The 15794-nt window shown below is 36.8% G+C and overlaps 1 protein-coding gene across 1 annotated transcript in view; it reads right to left on the reverse strand.

Annotated features, from left to right (window-relative positions):
• msh3 (mutS homolog 3 (E. coli)) overlaps positions 1 to 15794 on the reverse strand; it is a 59623-nt gene that overhangs the window by 38482 nt on the left and 5347 nt on the right. The window contains exons 8-14 of the mRNA XM_036143925.1: positions 13989 to 14155; positions 9439 to 9548; positions 9130 to 9244; positions 7663 to 7747; positions 7071 to 7180; positions 4065 to 4197; positions 1170 to 1357 (exon numbers count right to left, since the gene is read on the reverse strand). Of these exons, the coding sequence (XP_035999818.1) occupies positions 1170 to 1357; positions 4065 to 4197; positions 7071 to 7180; positions 7663 to 7747; positions 9130 to 9244; positions 9439 to 9548; positions 13989 to 14155 (908 nt within the window). The remainder of the gene's footprint in view (positions 1 to 1169; positions 1358 to 4064; positions 4198 to 7070; positions 7181 to 7662; positions 7748 to 9129; positions 9245 to 9438; positions 9549 to 13988; positions 14156 to 15794) is intronic.

A 15794-nucleotide genomic window follows, 5' to 3' on the forward strand; every position in this document is an offset into this window, starting at 1 on the left:
TGGCCAGCTAATAAAGGGCAAAAACTAACATATGCTTGAAAAATATATTTTGCAACCCACTGAAGCTTAGCTATTCCTCTCCTAGAAGCACCATGTATCAGCAGGCTTTTAGTAATATCTACTGTGAAACAACGTGGGTGAGTTAATATTTCAGGTAATTATAAATCGTAAACAGCATTAATATCAGCATGCAGCATTTATTTCAGAAGTTATGGCCGTGTGTGCAACTATTTAATACTTGAAGAGAACAAAAATGCAAAATGATGGTGTGAAAGATTTGAAGGTTTACTTCCATTTCTGTCAAAAAAAACAAAACAAAAAACAAATATGGGGATTTCAATCAACTAATTTTCCCTTGATCAGCTTGGTTAAAAAACATTTTTTTTTCTATTAATTAATTGTATAAATAAAAACTAAGAACTCTTTACATGTTTTGGTCTATAAATGCAAAAGCCAACAGCAAGACATTTGATTTGCTTTTTAAATCCTAATATAAAAAAACGAAAAAACATGTTTTGAGGCATAAATGGGGAAAATCCAATTTTGTATGTGATTCAAAACTACTAAATTCATCAAATAACTTGCAGCACATTTGTTTATTTTTTTCCGTGTTTAATCCCTAGAAAAACAGAATCAGAAAGAAAAGTTGGTGAAACTAAGAATCTGTGGCTCATAACTAGAAAAAAAAAACAGAAAATTGGTCTTGGCTAGGAAAAGCCTGATCAGTACATCTTTTCAAAACTTTTTCAACAAGAATACACATATGTGTGAACAGAAAATCTGTTGCGCCATTTAAATTTATGAAAAGACTGAAGACATTGCAGCTTTTGAACAAACTGCAGCAAACAGCAAAAATCTGCTGAATTCAAGCTTCTCCACCCCCCATCACAATTTATTTTAAATCAGACACAACGCATTTTTAGTCACTGCTGTTGTAAGTTAGTAATAATTGGTCACACACAACATAAATCAATGTCATAAAAATGTAGAGTTTTGATACGGTTTGTGTTTGAACATTATGTCTTAGTAACTCTCCAACATCTCAGTATTTTCTTCTAGCTTTTCGGCTGCTTGATGTGACAGTTGATATGCTTATTACACACAGTCCCTCCTTTTTCACCCATAAAAAAAAAAAAAAAAAAAAAGATTCTTGCTCTAAGATTACTCACTTTGCTGCCTTCTCATTGAGCACCTTGAGGAAGCTGTGGGCTGGAGCTAGCAGGTCAGGAGTATCCAATAAGAGGCTCTGGAGCAGTGTGGAGCGGATCTGTGACTGGATAGCTGGGAGAAGAGCCTCCAGCTCCAGCCCCAGGCGAGAAAGACTGCTACAGATGAGGTAAAACTCCTGCGTGGAAGACTGCAACACATGGAGACAAAGGCCACAAGTGGATCAGCAAGGTGTCAGACTTTAAAAACTTGGTGTCATACAGTTTAATGGAGATTTCCTCTGTTTTTGCTTTTTTAAAACCAAAATGTTTCGCATCAAACACATACAATTTAATATCAGATGAAAAAAAGACAACAGTAAACACTTTTTTACAAGAGGAAAAGCTTATCCAGTCCCACCGGGATCCAATTGAAAATGTAATTGCCCCTCCTATTAAATCATGAATCCTCTGTGCTAAACTGCATTTTTTTGGTCAACTTCACCCTTACCCAGTCCTGAAAAAATAAATTAAACAGAACCTGTCTGACTACATGAAGTAGGCCAAACAATCTGAAAATGCAGCACAGCATCTCTCAGAATTAAGAGGGGCAAAAAAGCAAAAGCAGAGGAAATTGCAGCTGTGAATACGTTTAACGGCGCAGCAAAATGCAACAAGTAATTTCCTCCTTCTTTCATCCATTGTCTATCTCTATATGCAATTTAGTTTGTAATTGTTTTGTTTGCAGAGTGTGTTATTGTGGGATTCTGTAAAAACAGTGAGATCACAACAGCCGCCTTATCTGCACTCAATGCGATAGTGAGGTTCAAAGAGCTCTGCCAGCCAAATAACACACGACTAACACAAAAATAAGCAGCCAAAAAGCCTGCAGATCTTCCCAGTATTACAGTAGAAAAGATGAAACCATTTCCCAACAGAATATAAACCACAAAGCACAAGCAGATGTTGTAAAACATTTGAAATCTCAGATCGATGATCCCAATTGTGACATTTCTAAGGGAACAGCTTCAAAGTCTTTGACTAACCCAGCTTCTGATTACTGCTTTTGTTGGTTATACAGTGATTTACCCGAGCCCCGCCCTCACAGACCCAAACACAGAAAGTCTATTTGAAATTTTAAGGAATCTGGGAATGTTTTTGACAACCTTTAAAATGATGTTCACTTAAAGAGAGACTCTATTGGATGCTGGAGGTTGTCATGTAACCTTGTGTTATATTTTGTTTTGTCTGCACACCATAAACCACAATCAATTAAACTAGACCTTGAGGTTAATTTAGGACCTAATTTTGAGGGACTAAGAGGGTAGAAATGCAGATGTGCGGCCCCCAGACAGTAAAAGTCGTATGCATCACATCCTGCACCAAAGAAAAAAAATTTACAAAAGCCATCAGATGTGTAAAATTTAGATGAAATTTTTGAAAGATTATGCCACAAAGAAATCAGTGTGTTTTTGGTGTTCCCTTAAAATACACCCAGAAGGTACCCCCCAATTTACCCCAACTGTTACCAAGCCATAGCATCATCATCTGGGCTTCCCCAGATTGTTGTAAAGGCTCATTAACCTTATCATAAGTGAATTTCTTTTTTTTAACCGAAAACAAACAGAAATCTTTATATCTATCTTTATAGAATTTTTTCCCCCTCTCATTAATCTAATCTAACAGATATTATTTTGGTAACTAATTTACCCATATTTTGTCTTATTCGAGGTTAGAAAATGAGAACAAACATGATGCAGTGAATGGAAACCTCTGGTTTCCACTGTAGTGGAAATGTCACTTATGCCTAAACCTGACAGGTGGCAACGATATACTCATGAAAAAGGAAGAGTAATAAGGAAAATGTGGATTATTCCAAATGATTATGGGAAATATAGTACAGCCCCACATCAGACCTTGCATCAAGCTTTTACTCTAGAAGTTTCTTACGAAAACGTTGACTCAGTTCTTAACAACGGCTATTAATGCTTTGTATTGTCCATAAAGGTGACCAGTTTTTGCCATTTCCAATCCACATTATGATAAATATAAAACCAGTCAACATTAAAAAAAGCAGCAGTCCATTTTTTTCTATCATTAGTATCAATACTACAGTATTTAAATCGAATTCAAATAAAAAAATAAACCAATCTTTTGCCTGGGAATGGCTCTGATAGGAGTATATGCAATAATATTACTGTATGACAACAAGCAAGAAGCCTCACGTTAATGATGGTCCCACCGACGGACGGGTTGGTACTAAAGCCTACGCTGCGGTTTTCATCCTGCCCCATGTCTGCAGCCCCCACGTTGCTCTTTTATGAAACACAAACAGAGACTAACAGAAGACCACAGGCATGCCCTTCCTGCCATTATGTCAATGGAGCCGTTGAGACACAGGCCATTACACACAGACCCATTTATCTGCAGACGGGCAACATGACAATTAAGGCCTCACTCTGCGTGCACGCTGTGTGTCCACGTTTTAAAGACATCAGATCATTTTTCTTTAACGGTAAACGAAGGAGACCGAGAGATGAGCACGAAACGAGACGTGACGCTCAGGCCGACGTGCTGCTACGATACACGCACGCCGACACACACACAAATGCGTACACACGTATGGAGGCAGAAGAAAGCTATGTGGCATTTCATAGATGGGTCTGGTGGGAAATGAGATTGTGTTCCACAATCAGGTAACTGCCAGTGAGGTGAATGCTCGCTCCTGTTAATCAAGTCTGCCATGAAAACAAGACGGAGCAATCAGGGCAAGGGAAAGAAGAAGAAAATTGTTTTTGTGTCTTTTGTGCGTTTTTTTTGTCCATATTTTCTGAAACTTTATAACTACCTCTAGGTGACAAAGCTATAATGTATACATGGGTAGAAGAAAATATGCACGTATGAGTTTTTTTTTATTACCTTTCCATGATATATGCTGCATATGCCCCTCTCCAGATCAGGCAAATGTGACAGCAGGGATCTGATAGAGTTCAGAGTTAGTGAGTCTGACTCAATCATTTCCTGCACAGCGTCCTGTCTTTCCGATATACACCTGCAGGCAAGAGGAAGGAGGAGATGGAAGGAAAGAAAGAAAGGAGGTAGAAATTACAAGGACGGTCTGAAAGGAGAGGAGGTAAAGCCATCAAAACCTTCAATCAACACAAGGAGCAAAAGATATGTTCTTAGAAAAGCTGAATCGGTTCTGATTGAAATGATTGCCGCTGATTAGATCCCTTATGAATTATTGTGACACAGCTGATTGCAGTTACAGTTCATGGTTTAACTAAAAACAACAACCTGATTTCTTTCCGTTTTTTTTATATTTTGTCACATGAACACCTCAGAAAAAAAGTCTAAACAATTACGCTGCGGAAGTTGCCCGCAGTTCCTTTATAACGCATGACTACAGGAAATTCTCAGGTTGAGATTTATCAAAACTCTGAGGTGGAAAGCCCTGCAAAGCATGCTGGAAGCAGGAGAGGAGGAATGCTGATTCCTGAAGGGCTTGGCAAAAAGAAAAAACATACCATTTACATACTTAAGATATGTGATGGTAACGACACAAAATGTGAAAAGTTCAAAGGTTATTAATATCTTTGCAAGACAATGTAAAAACACAAGACACCTACTTATGTAAAAAAATCTATGGAAATTACCTTAAGAGATAATAATAATAATAATAATAATAATAATAATAATAATAATAATAATAATAATAATAATAAGTGAGCATGTAATTTCCCTGTTTTTAAAAGTGGAAAAGCACAACAGTCAGTCTCTAACTGGACACCTGTTGAGGTTACGGTTGGTTTAATTTTGTTCTCGCATATAAACAAAAGAGGAATTTTTTAAGCACATTAGTCACACAGATCCCTGTGGTTACTGCGCTCTGGTAATTTCACTGTCTTTAGAAGAAATGAGAAAAGAAATGGAAATGAAGGTCTCAGAACTTTGGATTAATATTATTATTTCTGGTTGTGCCACTTTTTGATAGAATTGATTTCAGTCCAACATATAACTAGAATTCTAGCAGATCCACTCAAAGTGACATAATTTGTCATATTTTACTGGTTTTGAAAATCTTCAGTCAACCAAAACCAGTAGATAACCTATTTGGTTTAACATTTAGATAAGGTTATTTGTCTTTAATCAGGTTTCTTTACGTTTGATCTAATTCACAAAATGTGTCACATTTCAGCAAGACAAATCCATTCTGTTCCAGTCTGAACACAATTTCACAAAACTGTGCATTTAATTATGTTTTTCCTATGTTTATTTTCCTTCTTTAAATGATCTGAGCTCATCCAGACAGAGCAGACATTGAGGTAAGCAATGAATTTAACACATGAAAAGCTTCTAAATAAAAACTGAAGACATAAAAGGGTAAAAACACATTTATCTGTAATCATTTAAAAAAATACAAAAACTAATTTACACTGAAATGTGTAAGTAAAGAGTACAGAACATTCCTCTAAGCATAGCTGCTAAAAAGCAGCTAAGAAGCAGATTGGAACAGGTTGAGAGAAGTTGTGACCCGAACATCATACCCAGAACAAAACGTCACGTTGTGGTGTATTGCGTAGCTTTGTGCGAGAACATCCGTCCCCTTGTGCGATGTCTCGAGGAATTAATCTGCCTGCGTGTAATCGGGATTTGATTCATGCCTAAATTCTGCAGAGATGTTATCTGTTTAATCTGGAAAGCGGTGCACAATCCACAACTATAATCCTCGCACAGCAAGAGAAAAGTGCCGCCCTCCGAGACAGAAATTACTCACAATTCAACTGTATGGAAGATAGAATTACACTGTAAAGCCCTTCTGTTGTGATTTCATAATATAGTAGTTTCTGGCAGAGGTGCTGCATTGCCCCCTACTTTTATTTCTGCAGTTGACTCTGCACAAATTTTAAAGATATTCTTACCACTCTATAGAGCACAGGAACACATGTACATTGACATTTTGTGCTCTGTAACTTACCCTCTTTACCAACACATTTATTGATTGTCAGTGCCGAGTTTCACTTATGATTACGGCCTCTTAAATCTTAACCTTAATACAAAAATACATTTTGGTTAACTGGTAGAATATTTCTTGTTGTTGTTTTAATTAACATCAAGGAAATTCCATAAGACATGAGATTTGCTTAAGCACACAACCTGCCTCATAAAGCACCAACAAGTATTCAGATTATAATTGTTATTGAGAACTAGGGCCGACACAATACATTGCATAATTATTGTTATCATAATATCACTGAACGGTATCAATATTCCAAAGAACTGCTTGTAAAGCAATTCAATAACACAAGTAGCATGCTTGCAGTCTATCTACGCCCGAAACATTGTTGGTGATTTTTTTTTTTTTTTTTTTTATGTTTTAGGAAAGTGTGAAAATGTTCTGTTAAACTCATTGTGAAACTATAACCACATCCTTCTTTGGAAAAAAAAAAAAAAAAAACAGCAAACAGATTTAACCAGAAGCTTTCAACTCAACCATGTTTTTGAGATAGAAATTTTGATCACTGATTTAAATTTTTGTAGTTGCTGGAAAGACTGCCTTATTATCTGGGCTCAATGTTTGATATAAACCCAAAGAAAGAAAGGCATTAGAACTGTTTAATAACTAAAGAAGTAGTAAGCAAATCTTACATCAATAACACCTTTAAAACAGATAGAAATCACAAACTGCCCTACAAGGTCAGAGCCTAAACATCAAAACACAGTTAAAAAGACATAAAAAAAAAAGAACTGACATGATACAGATAATTACAGATTGCGTTAGGTACAGTATCCGTTTATGCATCACTGGTCATATCATCTTCACAACATTCAGCAACATTATAACGCTTTATAGATATTATGCAGACCCAGTGAGGACCGAGTGAGTGAGAACAAAACTGAGAGTCAAAGGTGTCCGGTACTCACTGCGGTTCCATGAGGGGCTGGCTGACCCACTTCCTCAACAGTCTCCTGCCAAACGCAGTGCGAGTGTGGTCCAACACCCACAGCAGACTCCCCCTCACACTCCCATCTGTCTATGATGCAAATAGAGTAAACAAAAAAAAACAAAAACACACAGTTTACTTTTCCATCGTCAAGCAGCAAGCCATTTTAGGATAAGGCCATAAAAGATTATTGAGATAAAAAGTAATGGCAGCCACAAGGAGTAAATCATTATGAGTGACATGCAGAGCACAAAGCTGCAGCTGCATTACGTCGCAAAAATAACAAGCTGAGATACGATTTAACAGATTTCTGAAGGTAGAGATGCTCAAGATTTGGATTTGGAGCTGATGACATACAGCGAAAATAAGCAGCACTAAGAAGCGCAGCATGTCGATCTTTCAGAGGCACACGACGCGCATCAAGTCCTGCAGCAAAGGCTTAGTGTGAGGTAGAAAGACAGGGTGACCCTAAAAGATTTCATACCATGGTGCGAATCACTGATTATTTCCACAGATACAATCTTATTTTGCTTAATAAGAGGTCATGATAGCAAGATGACGTGAGCATCTACCTGATTGTTGAGGATTTCCAGGTTCCTGATTGTGGCAGCGCTGAGGCTCATCCCCCCTGATTCACAGGACAGCTGTCGGAAAAAGCTGCACAAAGTAATAGATATTATTAAACACAACATGAGAAATGCCTCCTCTTTTTAGAAAAATTAGTAAATTTAGTTTTGCATATCAGATCAAAAAAAAGTGACACAAGTAGAACAAGAAAGGGCTTTGGCCTTTTATGCTGAGCTGTTTCTTCTCGGATTTACAATAGTTACACTTTAATCAATACGGCTTGTGAGGTGACACTAATCTTCTTTATATCCAAGCAAGACGCTTGATGAGCAGCTCAGCAAATACAAGCAAAATGTATTCAATATCCTTGTCTACTTAATTGTAATCATTGCTTTGCAAAATTTATCTATCACTAGTTTTTTTTTTTTTATATATATTGGAAAGTACACTTGGTTTAGAGCAGGGGTGTCAAACATACGGCCCGCGGGCTGGTTCCGACCCGCCGAACAATTTAGTCTGGCCCGGTGGCTTAATGCATTATCATTATTCAAAAAAATTATTTATTTATTTTTTATCCAGTGTCCTGTCTGGCAATGTGTCAATAAGAATTGTTGTCTTAATGGCAAAAACAGCTCATCAGATGTGGAAAATTAATTTTAAATCATCTCTTAATTTTGATCTGTTTGATGTATTTTGTAATGCAGGACAGTGTTTTTAAGTTCCAAAAAATGTGAATAAATGTTTTTAAATATTGTACAATCACTGTGATCAGTTCTTATGCATAATGCACAAGTAAATGTTTAACTGAGTAAAAGTATTGTTGAAATTGCACGTACTCTTCTTAAAAACGCTGAGGTTATTCGTAATATATTGTGTAAAAGTGAAATTCATTTAATATAAAAATCAACAACAAGTCCACATTTATTAGTTCTATTTAACCTTGCAATGAGTTAACTCGTGTGGCCCTCTTGAGATCAGATTAAGCTGTATGCGGCCCTTCAACCAAAATCAGTTTGACACCCCTGCTTTAGAGATTCTGTGTTTATCTGGGTTTCTTTCCCATATGGAGCCATTGACAGAGCCTTGTATTTGCCTTATTAGGAATAATATCATTTGTCTTGATAAATGAGGAGATGTGTGCATTGGTGCAAATTAAATGAACAAGCTAATAGTACTGGTGTTTATCAAATAAAAAATATATTTGTGCTGGATTTGTCATCAAACAAAAAACGTTGTCAAAAATCCTTTTACATTTCTCATTGTAAACTGAAACATTGCAAATATTCACCAACAGTCACTTTCAGCAAATAAAAAATAATTTTCGTAAAAGCTGTAGCCAACGAATATGTTCAATTACTACCTTTACATGGAAGAATTGCTCTAATTATCTAACAAAAATGTCTCCTAGGATTCCAGGCCTTAAACTTGCTGGATATGCTGCAAAGTCTGCGAGCACGTCCGCCGCCATGTACCTTTCATTTCTAAGAACTCTCTCTAGATTGAATTCTTGGAGGTACTGGATGAGGGGCCCCAGGCAGCAGATGACCGGGCTCTCGAACGAGGCCACAGTCGACAGAGATCGCGAGTCTGGAGGAAAACAAACACGCAGTCATGTTCGGATCTTCAACACTGAAACACAGCCGTGAGTCACAGCTCATTCTTTGTCAGACACATCCACTGTTCCTGCTGAGTGGCTGTCATGGTGTTAATAGCAGGAAGCAAACCGAGAACAATGCACTGGGAACAAGTGGAACAAAAAGAGCTAAAATAAAAATATCCACCTTTCTCCGGGGTGTGGCAGTAGAATTTGACGACTGTGTTCATCGCTGAGGTGAACTCAAATTCGGCGCTGTCCCTTCTCTCAACTCTGATTCGGTCATCTGCCTGAGCACTGGAGAGGAACAGCAGCACCAATAACATTTATTTATTATACCGACCACATGTAAGTATTGATCCAGGAAGTCAGTGTTGCCTGTGACTCTGTTTGAACTCGGCTACTACATTTGTAATCGCCGTTTTCCGTTTGAGAAACATGTAGACGAAGGCGCACTTTGTGTCAAAGACGACTCCACAGAGACGCACAAGCCTCCGTCACACACACACAAAACCACATTTTCCTCTGCATCTCCCTGGTGCACCATTGTATCTCTCTGTTGCTCCATCCACTCTCTCGGCATCGCAGCTCTCAAGGACTCTGTTGCTTTGTCTGCCGTGTTGTTGCCATGGCTCTCTACGCAGTGCTGAAGCACTTTCGTTCTTCCGTTTTTCCGCACCCATACACAAACACACAATCATCACATTTCAAGTTCAGCCACTGGTCCGTCCTGGAGCTCAGATTATATAAACGCAATCAATAGATCGCACATTGTGCTTGAAATTAGACTGGAGCAATTAATCACTGGACCAGTCAGCTGCACCACATTATGGGATTTACAAGAACGGCGACTAAAGCAGTTATTGATCCAGGGTTGGCGGTGCAGGAGCATTTCTGCGAAACTCTGATGGGGTCCAAGCAATGTGTGGATCACTTTTAGGGTTTAATTCAAAATATATATTAAAAAAATGCTCAGCTTGATCCTGATTCATGCTTATGAAAAAACGATTAAATAGGTGGTCTAATGTAAACAGGATCGGTTTTAGGACTGCAGATACTTTAGGTTGATTCAGACTGGAGATTTGTTCTTTGGGCTAAAATCATAAAACACAAATGTATTACAACCGTACACTCAAAATAGGGAAACATGCAATTCAAACATCTGTTAGTTGACAGATCTAACGGTAGCTCTTTATGATGTTAATTGTCAAAAAAAAAAAAACGAAGCATAACTAATAAGAAAAAGCAGTTCAAATATTGAGAAAAAAATCTTTGATCGCACCCTAATGGTGAAAAAAGAGCAAACATTAAGGCATCACTACATTAATTAGACGTCATAAACATTTCTTCCTACAGCTGTCTACACATGTACATTGACATCGTTAACATAATAATTAAGGTAATACAAAAATTAAGGGCTTTTCTTTGCCCTGTGATGACGACCTGACGCCATGTCCAGGGATGGATGGATGGATGGATGGATGGATGGATGGATGGATGGATGGATGGATGGATGGATGGATGTTCAGTACAGTGTACTATGGTGGGTGACTTTAAAAATAATTTACTGTACTATATGCTATACCAGGGATCAGCTTGAGGGCACCACATATGTAGTTTTACGTTATACTATCTAAAATGTATAGTATTTGTTTACAGTAAGTCCAAGTTATGAGCAATACTACCAACTGTTCAAGCACGAAAGGGTTTTTCAAAGAAAGGAAGGAAAGTAATTTACCATCTTTAAATAGTGCAAGAAAATGTGAAATGTCAGTTAAGTAAAAACCACAAAATAGACCAAAGCAGTTGCCACAGGTTTGAGGTGTGTACGTAGAGTAAAAAGTAGAAATACATTCGGAACCACAAGCTACACCACGTGGATCTGGTTCCTTTAAAAAAAAAAAAAAAAAAAGTGGTTTGCCAAGAGTTGTTTGGCTTTTTTAGCAAAAGATTGGTTGGTTATTTATTAATTAAACTATTTATTTATGTATCGATTAGATTTCTTATTTTGCACCTCTGCTATTAGTACAAATAACCATTATTTTATAATTATGACTTCTAATCAAAGCCACAAACAGGGTTAGATCAGTAACATTGTTCCTCAAAGATCAATAATTAGTTTGTGCAACAGATTAAAGCATTTTATTAGCAACTTCCAGCAGAGTGAAAACAACTAAAGCCCCCCCCCCCCAAACCGATTTGTGAAAGCGAGTCGTTTGTTGGTGCATTTGTGTGAGCTGGTGTGGATTCATTCGACAACATTTGCTTTTAATATTTTCTTTCAAGAGTCCTCACCTTAGGACTCTTGGTAAAATGCAAACTCCCTCTCAAGCTGTTTGAGTAAAGCTACCAACACTGCACCCAGTCACAATCAACCTCTCAGGGACTCATTACCGGCCACTCCATGGACACAAGCGCGTTGCCAGGGGTCCCGTCTCGTCAGCCCACCCCAGAGACAGAGACACCGACACGCTGACGTCAGCAGCCAAAAAAAAAAAAAAAAAAAAAATCCCTCGATTCAGACGCTCTCCTGGGTCGTTCCTTTAAAGGAGCCTCATTACTGTTACTCATCCATTTATCTCTGAATCGTTGATCCACAGTGTATCATTTCTCTCAGATTCAGTCATTAAAACAGTGAAAAAATAATCAGCAAGAAAATTTTTTTCATTAGGCTCTATTTGCTCGGAATGTGTAATAGACTTATCTGAGACACAAGAGCCCTGAGAGGAGTTTTGTCTCTGATTGGTAACTCTCAAGGGAGCAGTGATTATTACTGAAACTGATTGAAAAAAAAAAAGAGAAAATAGCTGCAAGAATCATAAAGGAGCGGATCAAAAATGAGCACCATCAGGCAGTTTAAGACAAAAGAACTAGAAAGAGGCATATTTCTCCTGTTTGTCCGGCTATCGGCTTGTTATCAACCTACACTCTCTCTTTCTCTCGTCTCACTTTCACAGCATTTTGCGGTCATGGCCGGCCTCCAGAGGACGTCATCGGCGCCAACGTAAAAATAAAGGGTGGCACGACAAAGCAGCTCACCGTCAGCTGTGCCGGCCTTGCCATCAGTCAGCCGATGACCTTAAAGTCGCATGTCTTTGTCGCTTTCATTTCATGGTTGGGACTACATCCTGCTGATGTTAAGAAGTTTGGTTTTGCAAATGAGAAACACAAGTCATAAATAGATTGTAAAATCACAAAGACTGAGATGAATGAACCTGATGTGGCAAAAAAAAAACTCTTTGTATCCTGGTTTGATGAAGATATTTTCATTTTGTTTAAGCTTTTTTCTTAAAGAAAGTTTTACGTATAATAGGGCACAGAAATAGAGTCTTGTTCGTTACATACTTATTTATTTATTTAGGTTTATCTGGACCAGAACTGAGCTTAAAACTAAGTAGGTAAAATGTAATTCTGCACTTTCACAATTGGTCTTCTCATTATGAAATTACATTTATCTGTTTTAATGCGCAGCATCCTCCACTGAGTCACCAATGATTACAAGCAATAACTACAAAGCAAATGGAGCTAATGTGAAAGAGAAACAAAATGAAAAGCAAATCAACTAATTCAATTAAATGACAATACTATGGCAAGTAAATTGAATTAAATACATCTATCTCATCATTTTATGTCACTATAGTTTAAATCAAACAAACACTGGATTGTTTTTTCCGGTCATTCGTCCTTTTTCAACAGAAAATGACCCAAACTCATCGTGAAACACATATCAAAACAACTGAAAGGGTGTAGGTTAAAACAGACCTACGCTTCACCCAAATATTTTTGTGCATAGATCCTATAAAGTATGTTTTGACTCAAAAAGAAAAGCTAATACTTTTGTCATTTTACAATTTTCCCAACCTCAATAACAAATTTAGAACAATAAAATTTAAATGTATATCTTTCAATTTCAGGTATTCAATTCTTTCCTTCAAAAAGAATTTGAATTGCAGCAAAGTTTTACACGTTTTTAAATTATCATTAAAATAATTCCACAAATTAACTCCTGAAACTGAAGCACCTTTTAATTAATAATTTAGGCTACTGCAATAAAAAATACATTTATTAAAAAATTTTCCTTACACATTTTAATGAGGCGGATATTTTTAACAGTTAGCATGAGAATATAAATAAAAAAAAATTCTTTTTAAGCTTTCTGACCTAAAAGAGAAAAAAAGAACTTTCAGACGCAACAGTTTGTAACGACCCTATGGAAATGAAGCACTTTATTATATGCATTATCATGATCAGTGTGAAAAGCATTTGGACAGGTTAGTAAAACAGGAAATGTTCTTCTATAACTTTTATTCAAACAATGCTTTTGAAACTCAAAAACAGACTCGAACCAACCATTTTGAATAAAAAAAAAAAAAAAAAAAACCTCTTACCAGAAAATAATTGTAAAGTTGCCTGTTGGAGGAAAATCTGTCTACAAACTTAAAAAGTAAATGACTCATTGCTAGACCTGCTGAGCCCTGTGGTGAGATCCTGCGTGCTGAAGGCCCCATCTCATAACCGCTCAGTGAGCCCACATTGATTTCCTCACTAAGCCCAAAGAGCCCCACACAGCCCAGCTATCTACCTGCCTGGGGAAATCTAAACACAATCCCTCAGAATGAAATGAACCCGACTATCAACCACACTCAGTTTTAACGAAGCAGAAACAAGTTGAGCAGAGAACTCTGTTGTGCAGGAAATGGAGATACGTCGCCCCCTAGTGCCCTGATAGCAGGTTACCTGGCATTGGCGATACTGAGCAGCAGTTTGGAGGTTTGCTCTGAAAGGTCCGAAGGCACCAGGACCTCCACTGGGTTTATCTTCAGGATCCGGCTCTCCAGCTCAGAGCGAGACGGGCCGTCAGGGAAACAGTCGAGGAACACGTCTCCGGTGCTGGGCTGAACCGCCTGCATGCACAAGAAACAAGCAGAGAAAATTACAAAGACAGAAGCTTACAGTGGACAGGTTGTTTGATATCGTGCTACAGGTGCCATGTTGCTTCCATATTGTTGACTTTATTTATTTTTTTAAAAAGTAAAAAGTATTTTCAAATCTTATATAAAAATGTTTCCCCGTCTCGTTTACCCTCAAAGCCCAAAATAAGAAATTAATAAATTATTTTTTAGAAATCTGACTAGCATTTATATTTAATGCAAACGAGTAACTGAATTAGGTGCATTATAACAACAATCGATCGCTTAATCAAGACATCTCCCTACCAGTCACTACCACCTTTCTGAAAGATTTGTAATATAGTCCTATAATAAATGGTTGTTGTTGAAACTTGATGATCTCAAGGCGCCACGCTTTGTTTCAGTTCTGCAACAGTGAGCTTTGGGTCGTTGTTTTTGCTTTTTTACTTTTACCATCCCTTACCTCCGTAAGGAGGTTCTATATTTAAGGCTGCAGTTTTGTATTGTTTATTTTTTGGCATTGTAGACATTTGATTTTTCTGCATTTTTAAATGATATTTCATGTTTAGTCAATGTTTTATTTTTTTATTTTATCTGTGAGAAGCGTGGTATAAATTAATCACTTAGTTACTCCTGACTGAATGTGGTGGCAAAATAATCTTGGGTCCTCTTCGGCTTTATTTGTCATACTCCAGTTGTTTTACACTTTGTAATTATTCCTCTGACAGTATATATAGGCAAGTTTGGGTATGCAGCTGCCTTCATTAATCTACCAATTTGTTCAGATTTTCCCTTAATTTGGCACGATGAACACTCAAGCAGCTATGATTTGAACACATGTGTAAACATGTTTTTTAATGACATTTTCTTAAAACATTTGCAAAAAACTATTTATGTTTTTAAGCATTTACTCTTAATTGTCTTTTACTCTTTACTTTAGCCTTAAAAATATTTTCTACTTAATTAGGCTGAGAGTGTGCTGAACATATTGAGATGCAACACATGGGTATGATAGTAAACACGAGCGCTTTAGAAATGCAAATGAAAGAATAAATGTAAAAGTTTTGAAAATTGCTCATTCATTACAAAAGTTATTCTAGTATTAATAATAAATTAACATAAAATATATAATAAATTTGAACATTGTATTTGTTTTATCGCATAGTTTGAAAATCATAAATATGTGCATGTCTGCTTGATAATTTTTATTATCCAAATAAAATGATCAAAAACGATAATTATGTAACCAAAAGTCAATAATCTGCCAATAAAGACTTATTAAAGTAAAATAAAATATCACATTAACCAACACATTCACATAAGGTTTAATTGACAACTAATATAATACTAATAAATCAGAATACTGGAAAAGTATTTTGTTTTTTAACCTTCCTGATAATGTTAGAAATATCTCACTTTGACAACACAAGAGACGGGACAGTTTTCTGTCTGACTACTTTGGTTGGAAAATATTGGCTTACAACAGGGGTGTTCAAACTTTTTGTCATACGGACCAAAAATGTCAAATCAAAAGTATTTGAGTGCAGGGAAAAAAATATAATCTGAAAAAAAATTACCAAAAATGTATATAGTGAATTTTTCTTTTACCTGCTTCACAGGATATTAGCAACAT

This window comes from Fundulus heteroclitus, chromosome 12 (genome assembly GCF_011125445.2).
Source record: "Fundulus heteroclitus isolate FHET01 chromosome 12, MU-UCD_Fhet_4.1, whole genome shotgun sequence".
Lineage (NCBI taxonomy): Eukaryota > Metazoa > Chordata > Actinopteri > Cyprinodontiformes > Fundulidae > Fundulus > Fundulus heteroclitus.